This window comes from Eumetopias jubatus, unplaced genomic scaffold, assembly GCF_037043125.1.
Source record: "Eumetopias jubatus isolate StellerSeaLion01/CBP00866 unplaced genomic scaffold, mEumJub1_p1.0 scaffold_14, whole genome shotgun sequence".
In the NCBI taxonomy this organism is placed as follows: Eukaryota; Metazoa; Chordata; class Mammalia; order Carnivora; family Otariidae; genus Eumetopias; species Eumetopias jubatus.
In genome coordinates this window covers 4245406-4270858 of record NW_028274820.1, presented here as the reverse complement: position 1 = coordinate 4270858, position 25453 = coordinate 4245406, and the positions used below count along the sequence as shown (strand labels likewise).

At 39.6% G+C, this 25453-nt stretch overlaps 1 protein-coding gene and 1 pseudogene across 1 annotated transcript in view; both read right to left on the bottom strand.

Moving 5' to 3' along the window:
• The window catches only part of SPMIP7 (sperm microtubule inner protein 7), a 69547-nt gene that overhangs the window by 24089 nt on the left and 20005 nt on the right, over positions 1 to 25453 (bottom strand). The window contains exons 3-5 of the mRNA XM_028108884.2: positions 17107 to 17183; positions 11016 to 11154; positions 9004 to 9071 (exon numbers count right to left, since the gene is read on the bottom strand). Coding sequence (XP_027964685.2) covers positions 9004 to 9071; positions 11016 to 11154; positions 17107 to 17183 — 284 coding nt within the window. The remainder of the gene's footprint in view (positions 1 to 9003; positions 9072 to 11015; positions 11155 to 17106; positions 17184 to 25453) is intronic.
• On the bottom strand, positions 18672 to 19574 carry LOC114213639 (2-hydroxyacyl-CoA lyase 1-like; annotated as a pseudogene).

Below are 25453 nucleotides of genomic sequence, written 5' to 3'. Positions count from 1 at the left end.
AGAACATTCTCCAGAATTGATCACATCCTAGGTCACAAATCAGGTCTCAACTGGTACCAAAGACTGGGATCATTCCCTGCATATTTTCAGACCACAATGCTTTGAAACTAGAACTCAATCACAAGAGGAAAGTTGGAAAGAACTCAAATACATGGAGGCTAAAGAGCATCCTATTAAAGAATGAATGGGTCAACCAGGAAATTAAAGAAGAATTAAAAAAAATTCATGGAAACCAATGAAAATGAAAACACAACTGTTCAAAATCTTTGGGATACAGCAAACGCAGTCCTGAGAGGAAAGTATATAGCAATACAAGCCTTTCTCAAGAAACAAGAGAGGTCTCAAATACACAACCTAACCCTACACTGAAAGGAGATGGAGAAAGAACAGCAAATAAAGCCTAAACCCTGCAGGAGAAGAGAAATCATAAAGATCAGAGCAGGAATCAATGAACTAGAAACCAAAAGAACAGTAGAAGAGATCAATGAAACTAGGAGCTGGTTCTTTGAAAGAATTAACAAGATTGATAAACCCCTGGCCAGAATTATCAAAAAGAAAAGAGAAATGACCCAAATCGACAAAATCATGAATGAAAGAGGAGAGATCACAACCCACACCAAAGAAATACAAACAATTATAAGAACATATTATGAGCAACTCTATGCCAGCAAATTAGATAACCTGGAAGAAATGGGTGCATTCCTAGAGATGTATCAACTACCAAAATTGAACCAGGAAGAAATAGAAAACCTGAACAGACCTATAACCACTAAGAAAATTGAAGCAGTCATCAAAAATCTCCCAAGAAACAAAAGCCCAGGGCCAGATGGCTTCCCAGGGGAATGCTTTCAGACATTTAAAGAAGAATTAATACCTATTCTCCTGAAACTGTTCCAAAAAATAGAAATGGAAGGAAAACTTCCAAACTCATTTTATGAGGCCAACATTACCTTGATCCCAAAACCAGACAAAAACCCCATCAAAAAGGAGAATTACCGACCAATATCCTTGATGAACATGGATGCAAAAATTCTCACCAAAATCCTAGCCAATAGGATCCAACAGTACATTAACAGGATTATTCACCACAACCAAGTGGGATTTATCCCTGGGCTGCAAGGTTGGTTCAATATCCACAAATCAATCAATGTGATACAATACATTAACAAAAGAAAGAACAAGAATCATATGATCCTCCCAACAGATGCAGAAAAAGCATTTGACAAAGTACAGCATCCTTTCTTGATCAAAACTCTTCAGAGTATAGGGATAGAGGGTACATACCTCAATATCATAAAAGCCATCTATGAAAAACCTACAGCGAATATCATTCTGAATGGGGAAAAGCTGAGAGCTTTTCCCCTAAGGTCAGGAACGTGGCAGGGATGTCCACTATCACCACTGCTATTCAACATAGTAGTAGAAGTCCTAGCCACAGCAATCAGACAACAAAAAGAAATCAGAGGCATCCAAATTGGCAAAGAGGAAGTCAAACTCTCACTCTTTGCAGATGATATGATACTGTATGTGGAAAACCCAAAAGACTCCACCCCAAAACTGCTAGAACTCATACAGCAATTCAGTCAAGTAGCAGGCTATAAAATCAATGCACAGAAATCAGTGGCATTCCTATACACCAACAACAAGACAGAAGAGAGACAAATCAAGGAGTCGATCCCATTTCCAATTGCACCCAAAACCATAAGATACCTAGGAATAAATTTAATCAAAGAGGCAAAGGATCTGTACTCAGAAAACTATAAAATACTCATGAAAGAAATTGAAGAAGACACAAAGAAATGGAAAAATATTCCATGCTCATGGATTGGAAGAACCAACATTGTGAAGATGTCAATGCTACCTAGAGCAATCTACACATTCAATGCAATCCCCATCAAAATACATGGGGATTTTTCAAAGAAATGGAACAAATAATCCTAAAATTTGTTTGGAACCAGAAGAGACCCTGAATAGCCACAGGAATATTGAAAAAGAAAAACAAAGCTGACGGCATCACAATTCCGGACTTCCAGCTCTATTACAAAGCTGTCATCATCAAGACAGTGTGGTACTGGCACAAAAACAGACACATAGATCAATGGAACAGAATAGAGAGCCCAGAAATGGACCCTCAACTCTATGGTCAACTCATCTTTGACAAAGCAGGAAAGAATGTCCAATGGCAAAAAGACAGTCTCTTCAACAAATGGTGTTGGGAAAATTGGACAGCCACATGCAGAAGAATGAAACTGGACCATTTCCTTACACCACACACAAAAATAGACTCCAAATGGTTGAAAGACCTAAACGTGAGACAGGAGTCCATCAACATCCTAAAGGAGAACACAGGTAGCAACCTCTTCGACCTCAGCCACAGCAAATTCTTCCTAGAAACATCGCCAAAGGCAAGGGAAGCAAGGGCAAAAATGAAGTATTGGGATTTCATCAAGATCAAAAGCTTTTGCACAGCAAAAGAAACAGTCCACAAAACCAAAAGACAACCGACAGAATGGGAGAAAATATTTGCAAATGACATATCAGATAAAGGGCTAGGATCCAAAATCTATAAAGAACTTATCCAACTCAACACCCAAAGAACAAATAATCCAATCAAGAAATGGGCAGAAGACATGAACAGACATTTTTCCAAAGAAGACATCCAAATGGCCAACAGACACATGAAAAAGTGCTCAACATCACTCGGCATCAGGGAAATCCAAATCAAAACCTCAATGAGATGCCACCTCACACCCGTCAGAATGGCTAAAATGAACAAGTCAGGAAACGACAGGTGTTGGTGGGGATGCGGAGAAAGGGGAACCCTCCTACACTGTTGGTGGGAATGCAAGCTGGTGCAAGCACTCTGGAAAACAGTATGGAGGTTCCTCAAACAGTTGAAAAATAGAGCTACCATACGATCCAGCAATTGCACTGCTGGGTATTTACCCCAAAGATACAAATGTAGGGATCCGAAGGGGTACGTGCACCCCAATGTTTATAGCAGCAATGTCCACAATAGCCAAACTGTGGAAAGAGCCAAGATGTCCATCGACAGATGAATGGATAAAGAAGAGGTGGTATATATACACAATGGAATATTATGCAGCCATCAAGAGGAATGAAATCTTGCCATTTGCAACGACGTGGATGGAACTGGAGGGTGTTATGCTGAGTGAAATAAGTCAATCAGAGAAAGACATGTATCATATGACCTCAGTGATATGAGGCATTCTTCATCTCAGGAAACAAACTGAGGGTTGCTGGAGTGGTGGGGGGTGGGAGGGATGGGGTGGCTGGGTGACAGACATTGGGGAGGGTATGTGCTATGGTGAGCGCTGTGAATTGTGCAAGACTGTTGAATCACAGATCTGTACTTCTGAAACAAATAATGCAACATATGTTACAAAAAAAGGAAAAGAAGATGATAGCAGGAGGGCAAGAATGAAGGGGAGTAAATCGGAGGGGGAGACGAACTATGAGAGACTATGGACTCTGAAATACAAACTGAGGGTTCTAGAGGGGAGGGCGGTGGGGGGATGGGTTAGCCTGGTGATGGGTATTAAAGAGGGCACATTCTGCGTGGAGCACTGGGTCTTATGCACAAACAATGAATCATGGAACACTACATCAAAAACTAATGATGTAATATACGGTGATTAACATAACAATAAAAAATTAAAAAAAATAAAAAAATAATAGTCAATATCTGGGGGCACCTGAGTGGCTCAGTCGGTGAAGCGTCTGCCTTGGGCTCAGGTCATGATCTTGCAGTCCTGGGATGGAGACCCGAGTCTGGCTCCCCGCTCAGGGGGAGCCTGCTTCTCCCTCTGCCCATCTCCTCTCTCTGTCTCCCATAAATAAATAAAATCTTTAAAAAAGTAAAAAATAAAAGCCAACATCTGGGTGTTAGTTATGCTCATGGCTGCTGGGGTAGGTGTCCCTGTTCCTGGGTCCTCTGAGTGGACAGAGCTAGGGATGGACATGAGTGTAAGAACATGTATAGACCCACATATGTATGTGTATTTCTGTATCTGCTATCCGTATATAAATTACAGTAAACCTGATTTCATAGGATCCCCCCTGATCAAATCCAGTGCCACAGGGTTCATGCATAGCCTTTCTTCCTTACTTATTCGTATTTCCTCCTGACAGTGTGAAACCTGCTTCCTGTTATCGACCAAACATTTCGTTTTGTTCAAACCCATACATGTAAGCAGTGTTAGAATCACCAACCCATTTCCCTGGGGAGACACATGCACCATCTTGAGCACAGTGCTTATATACAATTCATTTCATCTTTAGCTTTACATTATTCAGTCAAAATAATGCTTCCAAACTTATTTAGGACCATCCACTAAAGAGTAGTTACGTCACTGATTTGAAACATAGATTCTTTTGTCACCATCTGCATTCCATCCTGGATTCCCCCAACATCTGGCAGGTAGGGGTGTATATATGCATGTATTTATTTCACTTTGCATTCAGTAAAATTTGTTCCTTTTTTATTTCAAGATTGTATTTATTTATTTGACAGAGAGAAAGAGAGAGAGCATGAGCGGGGGGAGGAACAAGGGGAGAGGGAGAAGCAGACTCTCCACTGATCAGGGAGCCTGATGCGGGACTCGATCCCAGGACCCCGAGATCATGACCTGAGCTGAAGGCAGATGCTTAACCGACTGAGCCACCCAGGCGCCCAGTAAAGTTTGTTCTTTTTAGTGAATAGTTCTATTGGTTTCACAAATACAGAGTCAAGTAACCATATAGAGCAGTTCACTACCCTAAATGTTCCCTTTATAGGCTCTCTGTATTCATCCCTTTCCCCCTTCCCAACTCCTGGCTGCCATTGTTCTATTCCCATCCCGGTAGTTTTGCTTTTTCTAAATGTCATATAAATGGAGTCATATAATATGTGACCCTTTGGGTCTGGCTGCTTTCACTGAGTAAAATGCAGTTAAGATTCACACACACTGTTGTGTGTTGCATTTGGTTTCTTCATTGCTGAGTAGTATGTCATTGCATGGGTATGCTCTAGTATGTTCATCAGGTATGTACTTTCCCACTGGCCTGTTGAAAGGTATCTTGGTGGTTTCTAGGTTTGGGCATTACGAGTTGAGCCACATAGACATTCAATTATAGGTTTTAGTGTGGGCTCCTGGGAGCCACATTTGCATAGAGGAAGGGTCAGGGTGAGCGGCACTCTCAAAAGCTTGGAGACATGGCAATACTGACTAAGACATATAGCTTTTCACTGACCAAATGATTTCCTATTTAAAAAGTGCAATGGGGGGCACCTGGGTATCTCAGTCGGTTAAGCATCTGACTCTTGATTTCAGCTCAAGTCAAGTCATGATCTCCGGCTCATGAGATCGAGCCCCGCATCATGCTCTATGCTGGGCATGGAGCCTGCTTGAGATTCTCTCTCTCCATTTCCCTCTGCCCCTCCCCCCTCTCTCTCTAAAAAACAAATTAAAATTAAAAATTAAAAAAAATTAAAAAGGCAATGGATTCATATAAATGGGAATACAAATTTTATCATCTGGGTGAACTATTTGCTATTTCACCACACGATATATAAATAAAAAGATGCTGATAAAGTGTTCTTATTAGTACTTGCATAATGTAAGGGTTGGCACCAATGATTTGCATGTTGGTTCTTTTATTTATTTATTTTTTAGTTAGATAAATGTACTTTTAAAAAAAATTTATTTACTTATTTATTTTTTCTTGATGTAGTCTTCCATTATTCATTGTTTGTGTATAACACCCATTGCATCTCTGTTCTTTTCAAAGATATTTGATTGTGACCACCAACAGTCTCAGCTTGCTGTGTTTATGAGTCTTATATTTTGTGAGTGTCTTAACCTTTAAAAAATTACTACCTTTCAACTTATACCTTGGAATCTATTTTTTATATTGGGATGTTTTCCACATTTGGCAAAACATTTTAAATAATCTTTATCAAAAAGTTTACACATTATTTTTAGAATATGGCTTGAGAAGAATCTACGTTTGCTGACAAGACAACATTCTTCTCAATATTTTCACCATTTGCAATACTAGACACAACAGTTAAACGTGATTATGATTTTGCTTATTTTCACTTCAATATTCTTTTTTCTTTTACTGTTATAAAAATTCATTTCTAAAGGGCAATATATGCTGGTTTTATTGACATAGTACAAACATTTGAAAAATGTTGTCTTTGACATTATTTTTCCATAACTGAAATTTATCGGGAACTCTCAATTTTGCCTACTACAGTTACAAATCTCCTGGACTTAGCAATTAATTGTGGATTAGGTAAATATAAAACTAAATGTACAAGATTAACCTTCCCATTGAGGTGATGATCGTATCTCTAGGAAAGAAAAGATAGAATAATCTCACTGTGGACATGTGCTTTTCTTATGCATCATCTCTGTCTTACATGATTCTTTATAAACATCTGCAGTATTTTTTGCAAAATACACAGATCTGTCTAGAGCTCCATATGATTCATTCTTATATTTTCTATTCTATTTAATTTTACAAAATGGTGGTTGTGATGCACCACCAATGGGTTGCAACCAACAGGCTACACTTCACTCATTAAACTACTTAGTAGAGTCTACTCATTAACCTGCAGTAGGGTAAATGTTCAGTCATGTGGAGACATGGATCCCTCATTCACACCCTAAACCTGAGTTGATTTCAAGTGGTTTAAAGAAATAAATGTGAAAAGCAAAGTGTTTTTTAGAAAAAAGTTAAGAATAATAATATATTATTTCCGGGTAGGGAAAGATCTATTAAAAAGTCCATAAAAATAATAAGACATGGAAGAAAATATTGATGAATTCAGTTATATTAAAATTCAAAACTTCAGGGAGCCTGGTGGCTCAGTTGGTTAAGCGGCTGCCCCTTTGGCTCCGGTCATGATCCTGGAGTCCCTGGATTGAATCCCGCATCAGGTTCCCTGCTCAGTGAGGAGCCTGCTTCTCCCTCTAACCCTCCCCCCTCTCATGTACTCTCTCTCTCTCTCTCTCATTCTTGCTCTCTCAAATAAATAAATAAATCTTTAAAAAAAAAAACCCTCAAAACTTCAGTTCAGCAAAGAGCAGTATAAAACAGAAAAGTCACAGACTAAAAGGAGATACTTTGATGCATATTACCAATAAAAAATTTTTTTCCAGAATAGTAAACATAAACATTTGTACAATTAATACATAAAAGACAAGGAACCCAATTGCAAATGGGGCAAAATATATGAACAGGTAAGTTACAGATGCGAACAACCAAGTGAGTCGTAACCTACAAAAAAATGATTATTGGCTATCAGGTAAGTGTAAGTGAAAATGATAATGAAATACAATTTCATACTCATAAGATAAGAATTTCTTTAAATTTGAAATTCCAAATGCTGGCCATGATGTGCAGTAATGGGAACTCAAGCATTGCCAATGGTTTAGCCCATGGATACAAGTCATCTGGAGAAGAATGTGCCAATATCTAGATTATAAGGAAGTGCACCCTCTTGATGCAGCAATTGTAGAGATAAATATGTATATAAAATCTAGAAATATTTTTGCGCTTGAGTACATGAAGAAATGGGGACATTGTTTCCAACTGCAATAAAATCATAAAAATAATTAAATTACAAGAATGGATAAATAAACTGTGGTGTATCCATACAATGCAAGACTATCCAGCAAGAAAAGTGAGCTCCTAGAGATCTAAATGCCAACTTGTATAAATCTCACAAACACAATATTGAACAAAAATGTTCAAGTTGTATATATATATAATGCCACTTATATTGAGTTTAGAACCATGGAACACAATGCCATATCTTGGTTAAAAAGAATACATGTGTTTTATTTTATTTTTTTTTAAAGATTTTATTTATTTATTCATGAGAGACAGAGGGAGAGAGAGAGAGAGAGAAGCAGAGGGAGAAGCAGGCTCCCAAGGAGCAGGGAGCCCAATGCGGGACTCGATCCCAGGACCCTGGGATCATGACCTGAGCCGAAGGCAGACGCTTAACCATCTGAGCCACCCAGGCGCCCAAGAATACATGTGTTTTAAAGGATTGTAGGAATGTATGAAATATGAAACATCAAATCCAGAATAATAGTGATCCCTAAGGAAGAACAGAGAAGCTCTCCATCATGTTGGTAATGCTCTATTTCTAAAACTGGGAAATACTACACAAATTGTATCATATTCTTATTTGTATGTTTTGTTTATATTAAATTTCAATTATTTATTCAAAAATAAATTTAAAAAATAAAAACAGATGATAACCTGGATTCTGGGTTGTAGTAAGAACAAAAAATAGGAAGAAATAGTGACATTTTCAAAGACAGAAACATCAGGCTTTTTTAGACTAAAGGCACAAAATCACTTACATGGAACGATTAATAATAAAACCATAGTTTCTAGCATAAAATAAAACACAAAATAACTGCTTGATGCAAAAGTTGATAGAAATGTTACAATCCCTTGAAGTCCATGGATTCCACAACATTATAAATCTTCATATCAACTTATTCATAAAGCACTCCTTATTTTTAAATGGTTTTACATTTTTGTGGGTTTTTTTTTTGAGAGAGAGAATGTGGGGGGAGGGCAGAGGGAGAGAGAGAATCTCAAGCAGGCTCCACGCTCAGCAGGAACCTGATGCAGGGTTCAATATCAGGACCCAGAGATCAAAACCTGAGCCAAAATCAACAGTCGGACGCTTAACTGACTGAGCCACCCAGATGCCCACCCAGACTACAATTCATAGTCTAAATTGTAAGGAGGGTTAAGAGAAAACATGAGAAAGCAGGCAACACTGAGCAAGTGAACGGGACTTGGGTTCTCTTTCCCATCACAGGGATGGAAGTCTGAGGTCTCTGGAATGTTGTCCAGAGGATATGCCCCTCACCCCCTCTGTAAGCCATGGACGGGAGCACCAGACATATCAGTGAAAGATCTGTGATAGTGAAAAATTTACTGATGAGAACACAGGGGGATAAAACTTACAAAGTAACTGGCTTGACCGGTGTCAAGAAAGATCTTGTTTGAAATCTGTCCCAGAGTCCACCAACCATCTAAAATCAGCAACAAAATGAATGACATATTTAATGAACAAGTCACATCATGTCTTGTCTATAAGCTCCTGAGCTCTTAACTGTCCCCAACACATCATAGGCAAGCCCCAGGCTCCCAATGGAAAGCACTCCCCAAACCTGCTTAGCAACTGAGGGCTTTGCCCCAGAGCCCCTCCTGGTCTCTGCTCTGCCCTCCCTCAGACCCTTAGTTTCCATTAGTTTTCACACAGCTGGAATCTGCCTCATCATCTCCCTCTTTTGGACTGAAGCCCTGTGAAAGGTCTGATTTTGGTTTTCATCTCAGAACCTGTGGTCACTTGGCTCTGTTTTTGTCTACCCTCTGCAGCCCCAGGCTCGTCTCCCCTTTCCAGTCCCATCCAGACCCTGAGCTTTGAACCTCATGTTGCCGGGAAGGACTTTGGGTTCTGGCATAATTAGATACCAAAGAATATGTTTAAAAATGACCAATTTTCAAAAGATACAAAAATATTTTTAAGTAGTTGAGAGATCCTTAAAAACAGCTGTAAGAATCCAGGCACATTTTCTGTCCTCCGACTTAGTTTAGTTTCTATGGGCAAATCCTGTGCCAAGACTTTATATTACAGCCACGTTTTTCTCTCTTGCTGCCATCTTGCTCTGTAAAAGCTAACAAAAATTTTCAAAATAATGTGGGCTTCTTACCCTGTGGTTCTGAACCTCTTAGAAGTCCGTGTTTATCACCATATTTATATATAATTATTTTCCTCTTTAGTGCTATGTGTTTTACATAGGAAAGAGCTTTGTTAGGGGAGGTGGTCCCCGGGCTAGTCAGACTTCCCAGGGATGAGGAACACAGCGAAAGGATGAGAGATTCAAAAGTAGGAGGCGCTTTGCAAGCACAGAGCCAGGGTTGGGAGGGCAAAGGTGAGGTCCGACATAAGACCCAAAGGACTCATGGGACTTAGCCTGGAAAACACGGAACGCTGAAGGGCGTGGGATACTGTTTGTTCGGATGATGGGGTTGAGAAGCAAGAGGAACAGGAAGGTAAGGGTCACAGTGAGGAGGGGTCATGGGCAAAGAACAAGACTGGGGACATGTCCTGTCAAAGAGCATGGATTTCACTTTCTCAAAAATGAGGGGTTTTAATCAGAAGAGTGGTATGAAGCAATTCACACTGTAGGAGAAGTACCCTGGCTGTGGTGTGGATACAGCAAATTACCTGCTGAATTCTTGATGTTCGGAAATGAACACAGAGGGGCGCCTGGGAGGCTCAGTCGGTTAAGTGTCCAACTCTTGATTTTGGCTCTGGTCATTATCTCTGGGTCATGAGATCGAGCCCCATGTCAGGCTCTGTGCTGAGCGTAGACCTGCTTAAGATTCTCTCTCTCCCTCTGCCCCTCCCCGCCCTCTCTCTCTTAATAAAATAAATAAAATAAAATAAAATAAAATAAAATAAAATAAAATAAAATATGAAAACATACGTCTCTGGAGACAACCAACCATGCTTTGTTTTGCTAGAAATAAGAGCTCTGTGATTGATTCATGGGTTTTCCCATTCTGTCTCAGAGTGCGGAGGTTAGGTTCAATTTCAAGAACTGTTCCCAACACAGGTTCTCTGATGGAAGCATAATTATTTCTCCATCCCTCAGTCCTCCTTGTGCAGTTTTAAAATAAACACAGTCATTGCAAAGGACTTTTGAGACAGAGGTAGTCTTTAAATAAAATTTTAAAAAGTGCAATACAGGTAACATCGAAGTATTTGAGGTCATTGATGACTTTTTTGATTATGGCATTTTCAAGTCCATAAATAAATACGTTTACATGTTCTTTCCATGTTTCTTACAATAAAATGAGTATTCAAGTTTTGGGCTTCAGTTTAGAAATAAATGCACTGTTGCAAAAATGTAATGTTATATATGGGAAAAGGCATTATGCACATGTAATTGAGGTCCCTAATCACTGACCTGGGTTATTGATGGGGCCTCTTCATATCTTTTCAGTGTAAAACACTGTGAAATCAGGTCAGCAGCTTTTTCCACTGTTGTTTCTTCTGGATCGGGTTTTGGTGGTAGCATCTTGTCCCAAGGAACAACTTCATAAGCTCTGTGAAATTATTAAATAAGGACATAGTATGGAAAATACATATTCAAATGGTATGAGTCCTAGCAGTATCAAACATTGTGGCAGGCAGAATTTGAAGGTGTCCCCGACGACTCCTGCCCCCTAGTGTACATGTCATATATAACCACCTCCCCTCTGGTGTGGGCAGAGCAAATGAGTATGACAAGATAACACTCCTGTGATACTTTGTATGTCAACTTTATATGGCCAAGGGATTGTGCCTATATATTCAAGGTCCCTAATCAGTTGAATTTGAGTTAATCAAAAGGTGGATTCTCCTAAGTAGGTCTGACGCAAACAGGTGAGCCCTAAAAAGAGATAAATATACAGTAGACACTCTGCAGCTGTCCTTAAAGAAACACCTCATGAGGGGTGCCTGGGTGGCTCAGTCGGTGAAATGTCCAACTCTTGATTTCGGCTCGGCTCGCGATCCCAGGGTCCTGGAATCGAGCCCCATGTTGGGCTCTGCACTCAGCAGGGAGTTTGCTTCTCCCTCTCCCTCTGCCCCTCCCCTTGTTTGTGCTCTCTTTCTCTCAAATAAATAAGTAAAATCTTAAAGAAAGAAAGAAAGAAAGAAAGAAAGAAAGAAAGAAAGAAAGAAAGAAAGAAAGAAAGAAAAAAGAAAGAAAGAAAGGAAGAAAAAGAAAAAGAAACACCTCATGAGCCCCCCAGCTTTAATGAACTGAATTCTGCCGAGAATCCAATTGCTCCTGGAGGACAAGAACCCAGCCCCAGCTGACACTCTGATTCCAGCCTGAGAAACTCTGAGTATTGAACCCATTTGGGGCACACCTGGACTTCTGACTGCAGTCATGTGGTTTAAAGCTGATAAACTGTGGTCATCTGTTGCATGGCAGTAGAAAACCAATGCATTTAATTATATGCATCTTACAGTTCACACACACAAAAATGCATTTGACCTTCACAGCAGAGCAGAAAGACCATTCATTAACTTACAAATAAACAAACTCTGGCTTAGAGAATGAAATTTGTTTGCTTAAGGTTGCTCAGCTACTGGTGGTTGAAGTCAGGATGCAGATGCAGATTCTCCGCCCCTGAAGAGTGAGCCACATTCCCACTGCCCCACACCAATGATCCTGATTATCAAAGTCTGGACCGTGGTACCAGGAGTCCAGCCATCTTAGCAAAAGCAAGCGTTATATACACCGGATTCAGATCTAAAGGTACCGTCTTGGATTTCAAGTTTTCAAAGTTCTATTGTTTCAGACAGACACACATGGACAGATGCAGCTAAACAGACTCCAATTTGATCCTGACGGAAAACCAAAGAGCCCTCATTCCCATGATGGCATCCTGACAGGATAGAAGGATAGATGGCCAGCCCTGGTGTCCAGCATCCTGCCCCACCCCCGCCCAGCCTTGGTGCAAAAGCTGAACGCTCCGTCCTACCCCGTCAGCCAGCCTTCTCCTTCCAAATAATTCCACTCCTCTCAGTTGGCAAACAATTACCAGTGATCCTCATTCCCTCAACAAATATCTATTCAGCGATTACTGTATTTCAAGCACTGTGCTAGGGGTTTGGGATAAAAGCCTGGATAAGAAACAACATAAACATTTTATTTACCACATAGGACTGATGTGATGATTCATTAAATTAATATTTGTGACCTTAAATACCACGGTGATGGCTCCACAGTGTGTTCACTGTTGTGTATATGTTTCCAACTCACTCAGTCTGAAATCACTGTGTCCTAAAGAAAAGCTAACTCTTATGAAATACTTTTAATTGTAGCGAAAGCTTAAACGGTTCATTTTTCTTTCTTTTTTAAAAAATTTTTTATTGTTATGTTAATCACCATACATTACATCATTAGTTTTTGATGTACTGTTCCATGATTCATTGTTTGTGCATAACACCCAGTGCTCCACGCAGAACGTGCCCTCTTTAATACCCATCACCAGGCTAACCCATCCCCCACCCCCCTCCCCTCTAGAACCCTCAGTTTGTTTTTCAGAGTCCATCGTCTCTCATGGTTCATCTCCCCCTCCAATTCCCCCCTTCATTCTTCCCCTCCTGCTATCTTCTTCTTTTTTTTTTTCTTAACATATGTTGCATTATTTGTTTCAGAGGTACAGATCTGTGATTCAACAGTCTTGCACAATTCACAGCGCTCACCACAGCACATACCCCCCCAATGTCTATCACCCAGCCACCCCATCCCTCCACCACTCCAGCAACACTCAGTTTGTTTCCTGAGATTAAGAATTCCTCATATCAGTGAGGTCATATGATACATGTCTTTCTCTGATTGACTTATTTCACTCAGCATAACACCCTCCAGTTCCATCCACGTCGTTGCAAATAAAAATCCTTATATTCTGAGCAAAGCATCACGATTTTAGCCAAATCAGTAACTTTTTCCAAGATGACCACTGGAATTTTTTCTGAGAGACACCAAGATAAGAATATGATAGGGAATGAAATCAAAAACCAGAGAGGAAATTATAGGCCATTTCATTAAAATCCTTCATTTTTAAGATGAGAAAGGTGAGAATTGGGGGTCTCACTACCGGCCCCCAGACTGCAGATGCTTTCTATAGAGCTCTTTTCTCAACTTGCTCTAAGACTCTGAAACACAGCTCCATACCATGTCTGTCTGTCTGTCTGTCTGTCTTTCCTTCTTTCTTTTTCTTTCTTTTTCTTTCTTTCTTTCTTTCTTTCTTTCTTTCTTTCTTTCTTTCTTTCTTTCTTTCTTTCTTTCTTTCTTTCTTTCTTTCTTTTAATATAAATGAATTTTATTTTGCTTTTTAAGTAGTGCTCCTGAAGCATTGCAGCTTGGTAAATAGTGTAAATTAGTACAGTCTTTTGTTTTTTCATGAGTTGCTAAAAAGATGCAGACTGTTCTAAAGGGATAAATATTTTCACCACTTCACTTGGAGTTAATGAAGGCTCACACATGAACAACACTCTTCCTAAGGAAAACAAGAAGCTGTTGCCAACACACCAACAAAAAGAACTGTGTAAAAATGATCGTCGCTATACTTTCCCAGTCGTTTTACAAGGAGGAGATAAGGCACACGATCTTGCTACAAACTTGCCATCCAGACTTGTAACACTTGTGGTCTATACAGAGGGTTCTGTCCAAGGGACGTGAACTTCAGACAACGGGGCACTGTAACCCTAATAATGCCTTTGGTTGACCGGTTATCTTTTCTTTTGAAATATGGGTTAGAACAAAAATAATCCCTCATTAAAAAATGACACTGTTTACAGAAAAAAGGCTGTATGATTTTGCATTAGAATCTCCAAGTATATATTGAAATAGAATTTGCCTCCTCCCCCATCTCAGCCACAAAATGGGCAAGAAGTACAATTCTTTAAAATGCCTTAATTTGGGGCGCCTGGGTGGCTCAGTTCGTTAAGCGACTGCCTTCGGCTCAGGTCATGATCCTGGAGTCCCGGGATCGAGTCCCACATCGGGCTCCCTGCTCAGCGGGGAGTCTGCTTCTCCCTCTGACCCTCTTCCCTCTCGTGCTCTCTATCTCTCATTCTCTCTCTCTCAAATAAATAAATAAAATCTTTAAAAAAATGCCTTAATTTGGGGCACCTGGGTGGCTCAGTCGTTAAGGGTCTTCCTTCTGCTCAGGTCATGATCCCAGGGTCCTGGGATCGAGCCCCTCTGTTGGGCTCCCTGCTCAGTGGGGAGTCTGCTTCTCCCTCTCCCTCTGCCCCTCCTCCCTGCTTGTGCTCTCTCTCTCAAATAAATAAATAACATCTTTTTAAAATGCCTCAGTTTTCAACTTCCTGAAAACTAAGTACAGATGATTGAAACCGAAGCTTACAGAATGGCAGGATATTTCACAGAACATTTCTTATACACAAAACACATAAAGGGCTACTAGGTGACATTTTCATTAACAAATTGGCATCATTTGGGTCAACAAGTATCCCAATGCTGATTTCTTCTCCTAAGGAGACTTGCAGAGAAAAAGGGAGAGAGAGAGAAAAGAGAGAGAGAAAGCATGACTTCTGATTTTAATCACACATTTCACATATATTCTTTATATTTTTATAAACCTTCTGAGAAAATATCTACTCTTAAGTATGTTTCATGAAACTGGTGGTGGGTGAAGCTGAAATGTGAGGCGCATCTGCTGGGTTCAGCCCCTGTGGAGGGAAGGACTTTGGAGGGAATGAAGTGCTTTGCGGCACCCACACACATTGTCAGTTCCTTGTGCTCATGGCAGCCACCCCTGGACCCCCGCTCTTCTCCACTCTCCGTGTTTCTGCTGACTTCAAAGCCCACTGGGCAACTGCAATCATCTCTTCTCGGGGCTGATTGTCCTTGACCGTTTGCACAGTTTCACTCCCTCCTCCCCGAACACCCTTAATGTGTGTCTGCCAATTCACACTTGTTGCTAAGCCATGACCCCTACACTTAATTTCTCTAGCTCAGACCGCTCTTCCAAACCCCAGACCCATACACCCCGTGACCTACTTGACATAGCCACGTGGATATCTAATGAACATCTTTACATTCAGCAGGTATAAAATGGACTTCTGACCGTTCCCTCCAAACTCACTCCCCTGTGTCAAAGTAATGGCAACTGCAGGCCATCTGGCTGCTTAGCCCAAACCCTTGGATTGTTCTTGACTCCTATTTCCTCATTACCTGTAAAGTGGAAATTGTGTTGGCTCTACTTTCAAAATATATCCAGAAGCCAACCGTGGCTGACACCTTCCTACCAGCCTCCCCCAAACCGTCCTTACCTGACCCCTATAGATGCCAGTGGTACCCTGGCCTCCCCCTTCTGCCTCATCTGGTTGGCTGGGAACACAGAGGCCACCACATTGCTTTCTGCAAGTCTGATCTTGCCACTTCTCTGCTAAACCTTCACTTCCCTCAGAGAAAAAGCCCTGGTGTTTACAGCTGCTTAAAAGGCCCCTGGACGTCTGGTTCCAGACACCACCTGCTTTTCCCATCTTCTCTTCCTAATTCCCCTCTAGTACTCTGCTCTAGATACTTTGGCCCGTAGTGCATCCCTGACCCTATGCATACTTCTGACACAGGTCTTCTGCATGGTTCTGCATTCCCTCTGCCTGGAAAATGGTCACTCCAGAGATCTGCAAGTCACTCCCCTATGCCTTCTGAGCTTCTCTGAAATCCCATCACTGGAGGAGGACCCCCCGCCCAGACCTCCTTCACTACTGAAACCTCCTACCCTTACACAGGACACCCCTGATGCTCTCATCCTGTTCCATCTTTTTTTATGTTTCCATAGACTCATTACCTTCTAAGATATGAGCTATTTACGTGTTACTTTTGTGCTTATCGTCCATCTCCCTTTAGAATGAGAGCCCTTGGAGAACCGAGATCTTTGTCTGCCTTCCTCCCTGATGAACCTCATAGCCTGGGGCACAGACACACAGCAAGAGTTGAATATGGTTTTTGACTGAGTAAATGAACTCCTTCAGGCTTTCTCTGCTTTGGTTTTCTGTGATGCTCTACTCTTCTCCTCTCTCTAACCATTTCCTTTCTGCTTTGGTTTTATTCTTCTATTAAACATAGATTTTCTTTAAGACTCTCCCTTGACCTCTTTATTTTAGCCATCAATGTGAGTGAGTAAGTATCTGCGTCTGATGCTCTCTGAATGACTCACTGAAGCCCCAACACTGTGGACACAAAGGGGATGTGTCATGAAAGATGACACAGAAATACTTTATTTCAGGTTTTTAAAATTTTTTTAAAGACTCATTTATATATGTGGAGGGGGAGGGGCAGAGGGAGAAAAGGGAGGAGAGGGAGAAGCTCAAGCTTCCGCTGAGTGCAGAGCTACACACCGGGCTTGATCTCAGGACCCTGAGATCATGACCTGAGTCGAAACCAAGAGTCGGCTGCTTAACCGACTGAGCCACCCAGGCTCCCCTAGAGGTACATTTTAAATCACAGTTCTACTGGGAAAAATGCTTACTTTTGAGTCGAGGACTTGTAAAATGAGTCCTTTGCACTGTATTTCCTGTTTGGTTGTAAAAGCGGTTCTCCATCCTCCTAGAAGGTGTGAATAATAAGTTAAAGGACATCAGATAACATGGGAAGTGCTCATGCGTTCTACGCACGTGGTTTCTTGTTTTCTCTGTCCCTACTTTTCTCCTGTCATAGCACCCCTGGGTGGACCAGGTTTAACGCTCCCCTACTTCCTTCAGTTGTCTTGAAAATTTACATTCTCTGTATAATCTCCTAGTGATTAAGTTAAAGTTGACAAAATGTATATTCAAGTTAACGGAAAATCAATTCTTTAGGAGAAAGCCCTTGAATTTTAAATGATGGCAAATGAAGTTTTCAGCACCATGCCATTCAAACATCTTAAAAAGTCTTGTCTCTCTTGTCTTCTAATGATAGAAGGACATTAGCTCTGCAATATTTCCCCCTTCCTATCTTTCATCTTATTTCATTAAAATGACTTATTATAACTGTTGCCATCACTATCTTTAAGGACTCTTTATTTAAATTTTCCACAATATTTTATCAGTGGTTCTTTGCCTGCTTTTGCTTCTTGTATTCTATTTGGTTTTTTGTTTTGTTTTGTTTTGTTTTAACCCTGTATTCCTGGTTCCATTCTCTTTGGCTGAAGTTCTATTTTCAATCATTCTTTCAAGGATATGAACTTCTTCTAGCTCCATTTTTTAACTAACTCATCCTCACCTTTCAATGCTGTTCCAGATGAATTTAGAATTCTAATTTAAGGAGTATGTTTACTTAGTAACCTAAATACATTCCATTGACCTCTGGCCTGTTATCGTTACTTTGCAAGGACACGGATAATGATGGTCTGCAGGTATTCTGTGTCCCCCCACCCTCATCCTCTGGCAATATTTAGGATATTTGTCTTGGTTTTCCCACGAAGAAAATTTGTTTAGGAGAAGATCTATTTTTTTCATCTGGCTGAAGATGTGTTATGCTTCTCTAATCTGAGAATGCCTAACTTTCACCAATTTGGACAACTCTCCATTGTCCTCCTTACTGTCAGAGGATTCACTTTATTCTCTTATGAAGTTCCCATAGACAAATACTAGACTTTCTTGTTCTGTCTGCTTAGTGTCCTAACTTCTGCATCTCTTCATCCTTAACTTCCATTGCACCGCTTTGCACTTTCCAGTTGACACTTCCTTCTTCTCCTGGTTCTAGTATATATATATATTTTATTTAGAAGTGTTTTTAAGGGCGCCTCGGTGGCTCAGTTGGTTAAGCATCTGCCTTCGGCTCAGGTCATGATCCCAGGGTCCTGGGATCGAGCCCCGCATCAGGCTCTCTTCTCCGCGGGAAGCCTGCTTCTCCCTCTCCCACTCCCCCTGCTTGTGTTTCCTCTCTTGCTGTGTCTCTCTCTGTCAAATAAATAAATAAAATCTTTTACAAAAGAGTGTTTTTAATTTTTTATTGGTACAATAATTTTGACAGTTTAGTAATTTTGCTGTGGAAAATGAAATTCCGACTTACAAAAAAGAGAAAACTCCTCAAGAACACTCCCTGGTATTTTACTTACGTATCAGAGCGGGTCAGCCAGTGAAAATCCTGGGCCTTCCATGTGGCTCGTGGTTCAGTCATGATATTGATAAGAGAGAGTTTAGTTGTGTGTCTGCCACATTCTGTCTTGGTGATTTTGGAATTCTTCTGGTTTCGTACAAGCTACTCTTTGCCTCCAAATGCAGTCGTAACCTGCTCCTGCTGGGAGTTTGACAGAAGACAGACTGGAGAGACCACTTTAGTAGCACCTCCAAATTTCAACATCTCGTTCCAAGTGTCTACGTTGAGACCTTGGTAAATTCCATCATTCATCATCACCAAAAGTACGATTGGCATGTTCTACCAGCAGATAGTTCCTGTTTCCACGCCAGAAAATCCAAATGCACTGTCTCCTTCCACACAGATGACCGCTGCCCTGGGTTTCTGTCTTTAGCCGCTATAGAGGCCGCACTGGCAAATCCCAACCCGACTCCCATTGTTCCAAAAGTATCAGCGTCAAGCCTGTGATGAGGAAGTTCGTTCTGAAGCACAGTGCATCCAATATCCATAGGATTTGCTCCTTCACTTACCACTAAACCACCTCTGGGTAGTTGTTCTTGAACATGGTCAAATGCTGTGTAATAATTCATAGGCAGGGATTTGGGGGAAGCTGATTCCTGTGCTATTTTGGCCCATTGGAGATGACCCGCAAGATGGAGTCGGCACCCTCCGATACTCGTACACCAGAGAAGAGAGGCAAGTTCCTTCCATCTTAAACTACCATGATTCCTCGAGAGTTTTCTACCACTTGCTCTCTGGAGGACGCTGCCATGGTCTTATCAAATTGTCCTAAAAGCGCTTAGGGATAGCATTTACATCTCCTACCAAAGTCACAGCAGGCCTTACATTATTCCCCAATTCTGCACAGATATCAGTCATGTGATTTCACTCATATGTGGAATTTAAGAAACAAAACAAACAAGAAAAGGGAAAAAAAAAGAGAGAGAGAGAGAGACACAAACCAAGAAACAGACTCTTAACTGTAGTGAACACACTGACGGTTACCAGTAGGATGAATTGTGCTGATTGATTTTTGAAAGGTAAGGTTACATTTTCAGTCCTGGGATAAACCTCACTTGAACATAATATATTGTCCTTCTTATAAATTACTGGTTTTGATTTACTAACTCTTTGCAATAATTTTTGTGTCTCTGTACATGAAGAATGTAATTTCTGTAATTTACTCTTTTTTTTTTTTTTGTAATGTGTGTGTCTGGTTCAGGAATATTAGGTTAAGTTGGACTTCAAAAACTGGTCAGAAAGTGTTCCTTCTTCTATTTTCTGAAATAACTTATATTAGATTGGTGTGATTTCTTCCGAGAATGTTTGACGAAATTCAGCAGTAAAATCATCTGATCCTAGAGTTTTCAGTGTGGAAAGATTTTTGATCAGAAAAATTAAATTTCTTTAATAAATAGGGGGCATTCGTGTGTTCTATTTCATTAGTATCAATTTTAGTAAGCTGCATTTTTAAAGGAGTTTGTTCATTTAAGACGCTAAATGAACTGGCATACATAGTTTATAATATTTTCTTTTTTGTTTTTAGGATCAGCAGAAATAAACTCTTTAATTTTCTATGTTGGTAATATGTGTTCTCTCTCTTTCTTGATCATACTAATAAAATATCTATCACTTTCATTGATCTTTTTAAAGAAACAGCTTTTGGCTTTAAGTTTTCTCTCTTGTGTATCTTTTCTCTTTTTTTATTGGTTTCTGTTCTTATCTTTTTAATCCTCTTTCTTCTTTTTGTTTAACCATTCTTCTAGTTTCTTAATCATTAATCTTTAATTTTCAGAACTTCCCTGTTTCCTAGTGTCAGCATAAAAGGCTAATTTTTTTTTCTTTTCAGCAGTCTTTTAGCTGCATCATACAAGATTTGATAGGTTATATTTTCATCGTTGTTCAGTTTAAAACATTTTCTAATTTTTCTTATGATTTTGTCTTTGATCCATGGATTATTTAGAAGTATGATTTTTAATTTAAAAGTACTTGATGTTTTTCTAAACATCTAGTAGTTATTTATCTTTAACTTAACTCTGTGGCGGTTTAAGAACACAGGTGGAATTTTTCAATACATTTAAATATATGAAGACTTGTTTTATGCTCCAGCATATGATTATGGTGAATATGTCATGTGCATTTGATATGCTTTCTGTTCATTTACTTTCAGCCTATTTGCATTTTCATATTGAAAGTTACCTCTTGTAAATCACATATAGTTGTATCTCGCTTTTTTATCCATTCTGATAATCTCTGCCTTTCTGTTGAAATGTTTAGTATATTACTATTTAATGTAACGATTGATATATTAGGATTATATGTACCATTTTATTATAGTTGTCTGTTTGCCCCTATGTTCCTGCTCTTCTGTTCCCCTTTTCTGCCTTCGTTAGATTATTTAAATGAGTGGGGATTTTTTAGAAGACGAATTATGTCATTAATTGGCTCTTTAACAATACCTCATTATAGTACATTTCAGTGTTGCTTTAGAGATTACATTAGATGTCTTTAACTTTCCACAGTTCACTTGGAGTTAACATGGTACCACTTCACATATAATGTACAAACATTACAACCACAAGTCCGTTTACCACACCCTGTCATTCCTTATTCTATAGTTATCACATGGGGCTATATCTACATTCATAATACGCTTCAGATAACAATGTTAGACTTCTGTTTTAAACAGCTATATGTACTTTAAAGAAGTTAAAAGGAAAAAATAATCTTAAATGCCTAATAATTCTTGTAGTGCATGTCCATTGGCAATTTACTTCCTCTGTTTTTCTTTTCTTGCAAATTTCTTTACATAGCCTTTTAATATATTCAATATAATCAGGCCCCCAGATATATCCATGTCCTAATCCCTGGAAACTGCGTATGTTAGCTTACATGGAAAAGGGTAATTCAGGTTGCAGATGGATTTAAAGTTGCTAATCAGGGGAATTTAAAATAGGAAAACTGTCCTAGACATTCAGATGGGCACAATGTAATCCTAGGGACCCTAAAATTAGAAGGTCAAGGCAGAAGTGATTCTGCCTAGGTCAGAGTGATTCTGTCTGATGAAGGAAGAACTCAACCTACCATTGCTGGCTTTGAAGATGAAGACAAGGCCCATGAGCCAAAGGATGCAGGTGGCAAGAAAATCAATTTTACTCGAGAGCCTCTAGAAGAAATGCCACCTTGCCAACACCTTGATTTTAGCTCAGTGAGACCCATTTTTGCCTCTGACCTCCAGAAGTATAAGATGATAAGTTTGTATTGTCTAAGTCACTAAATTTATGTTAATTTCTTATCACAGCAGTAGAAGGCCAACACAGCCTTCATCTTTGAAGGTTTGAGTTTCTAGATGTAGCATTTTGGTGTGACGCGTTTTTTCTAACAGACTGTAAATATGTCACTCCCCTGCTCCACTGTCTTCTTATCTGATGAGAAGCCTGTGATATTTCAACTTACTTTTCTCTTGCTGCTCTCAAAATTTACTTTGTATCTTTTGTATCTGAATACCTGATGCCTGGGCTTTTTGAAAAATTTTTGTTCTGTTTGGAATTCAGTAAGCCTCTTGAAAACTTGAAAAATGTATGTCTTTCATCAAATCTGGGGAAGTTTCAGTAATTAGTTCTTCAAATATTATTTTCTGTTACATTTTACTTCCCTTTTTGTTCTTGGACTATAATTAGTGTATTTAACTTTTTCATATTGTTCCATGGGTCCCTGAGACTCTGTTCATTTATTTTTAATTCTCTTTTTTTCACCCTCTCCAAGTTCTACTTTTAAATCCTTCATACTTTCCCTGTCATATTCTTTCTATTAAGCCCATATAATTTCTATTTTAAGATTTTGAAATTTTAGGGGCGCCTGGGTGGCTCAGTCGTTAAGCGTCTGCCTTCGGCTCAGGTCGTGATCCCAGGGTCCTGGGATAGAGCCCCGAATGGGGCTCCCTGCTCCGCGGGAAGCCTGCTTCTCCCTCTCCCGCTCCCCCTGCTTGTGTTCCCTCTCAAACTGTGTCTCTCTCTGTCAAATAAATAATAAATCTTAAAAAAAAGATTTTGAAATTTTTTTCTCTTTGGCTCTTTTTTACACATCCTATTTCTTTGATGAAATTTCCTGTCTTGTGATTATGAATATATTCTCCATTATGTCACTGAGCACAGTTACAACAGCCGTATTAAAATCCCTGTCTGATAATTCTAGCATCTAGCATGTTCCCATGTGAGCTTATCCCATTTTCCATGGTCTTTGTGTGTTGAGTGATTTTGGATTGTATGTTGGATATTATACATTTTATATTGAGGAGACCCTGGATTCTGCATTACTCCTGAGTGTGTTTTGGAGAATAGTAGATCTTAGATCAGTACCTTATTTGCCTTTGATAGACCTGCTTAGAGTCTATTTTGAGCAAAGACAGTCCAGGGATCAGGCAAAGACTTGGGCTGAGTTCATACGTGGCACTATGGCTCCCTCCCCAGCTGCCGCCCGTTTTGGATTCTTTCTTTTAATTCTTGGGGCATGCTCCATTCTTTCACCTCTTCAGGTCAGAAAGACAGAGATTTCTATTGAAATTTTAACCACTCCAGTTTCCCGAACGTAGCCAACCTTCAGGCCACAAGGGGAAAATCACCCCGAGTTCATCCTCTAAGTTTCAACTCTGAAATTTGCCTGATTTTTTCCATCACCAGAGGTCTTGACCCGATGGATTTGTATTTTGTCAGAGTCTGGGGTTGTTACTGGTGGGAAGGTTAGGCTATTAGGAGCTTACTCTGCCACAGAGGAAACAAAAATGTTTAATGATGTTTTTTACGATAAGTAATTGATTTTAAAGAATGTGATTTGTTTCCTTTTCGTGTCTGCCTGTTCTTCTCCGTAAGTCCTGTTCTTTCCTTAGAAATTTAATTTCTTGAAAATTAATGTATATTCAGATGGCTCTATTATCTGAGGCTCCTTGGGAGAGATGTCCCCCTTCTGTTGTGCCTGCTGATATCCTCTCACAAGCAACCCTTTTCACATGCAGAGTATGATTTTGATGGTGGTTTCATCTAGGGATAGCTATTTTCTTTGGGGTGCTACCTGTCAATGCCACTTTGTGGAAGTGTTCCCTCGGAGTATTCCTTACTGTTTCTGGGTACAAAAGCTTTTCTTCTTTTTTTTAAATTTTAGGATGTGGTATTCCCATACTACATGTGTACTAAGAAATCATGATCCATGTATCCACGTGGTACAGACCAAAGTTTCTGTTTCCTCGTGGGTAATATATTGTATTTTCCAATTTATTGTCTTGGTCAGGTGGCCAACTTCCCTCCTGTGTGTAAAGATTTATTCAAATTTCTACTCATTGCTGAGATAGCCCTTTGTGGTACCTGAATTTACACAGAAAACTCAATTCCAAATATCCACCGTGAGATCTCAGACTCCCATTCCTATGTAGGTATTAAAATCCTGGCCCATGTACTCTTTGGCTTCAGCCAAATCCGGTTTCATTCCCCATTTCTACAGTAAGAGAAGCCCATTTTTATTTGGACCCATGACCTTAAAGATAATTATTTCACAATTCCTTTGCAGCTAGTGTAATATTTAGTTCTGCCAACATAATTTAAAGTGCTGTGTGCATTTTCTGGAACAAGTCCTTAAAAGGGGGAGGATATCTGTCTTTGATCTTGCTTCTATACTTCTATCCTGAAGCCCAACAGAATGAGTCTAGGAAAATATCACACACTAGAACTGCAGGCTAGTCCAGGACCTTTGGATTGTTATGTAAAAGAGAATTAAACTTCCATAGTGTCCCAACCACAGCATATTTGGGTCTCCATTACCCAAAGCTATACCCATGAAAAATGTAATTTAAATTGCACATCTATTTTTAGAACTGAATTTTCTCTTGCTTTATGGAAACTGGATTTTCCTCTCTCTTCTCTTGCTTTTGAGCTCAGCTAAGTATTGATTTTAAAATATATGTAGCGTTTCAGTATATCTGACGTAATAGAGAGGATTTGTGGAAAAAGCTCATTCTTTGACAATTCTGAAAGAAATCTTCTTAATCCTGAATTCCAGAATTAGGACGTTTACATATAGGAAAAGTTATAGATATCTACTGTACAATTTAATCAATCAGTTTGACTTCAATTAGAAACTCATATAACCAATATCTACGCAAAATACAGAATATTTTTGTCATCTCCCCAAATGCTTCATTTCTACTTTTAGTCAATCTTACTCCCCATAGGCAGCCACTATTCTATTTTCTATTGCTAAAACTTAGTTTTACCTGCTCCTGATCTTCATGTAATTGGAATCAGGAGGAATGTATTTTTTTTGAGCCTGGCTTTTTTTGCTTACTAATATTGCCTTTTAAAAAAAGACTTATTTATTTATTGGGAGGGGAGGAGTAGAGAGAGAGGGACAGAAAAAATCTCAAGCAGACCCCCTGCTCAGTGCAGAGCCTGTTGCCCGGCTCTCCTCATGACCCTGACATCATGACCTGAGCCGAAACCAAGAATCGGACGCTTAACTGACTGAGCCACCCACATGCCCCTTAATGTTGGCTTTTAATATTATTGAGATTCTCCCATGTTCTGGTCTATATCTCCCGTGTTCTGGTTTACTCTTTTTATTGAATACAATTCCGTTCTATGATCTATTAATCCATTTTCCTTTCTATTGATTTTTTGTGTACATATGAATTAAGCTACTATAAGCATTCCTGTACAAGTCTTTTTGTGGACACATACTTTGATTTTATTGGGTAAATACTTAAAAATAAG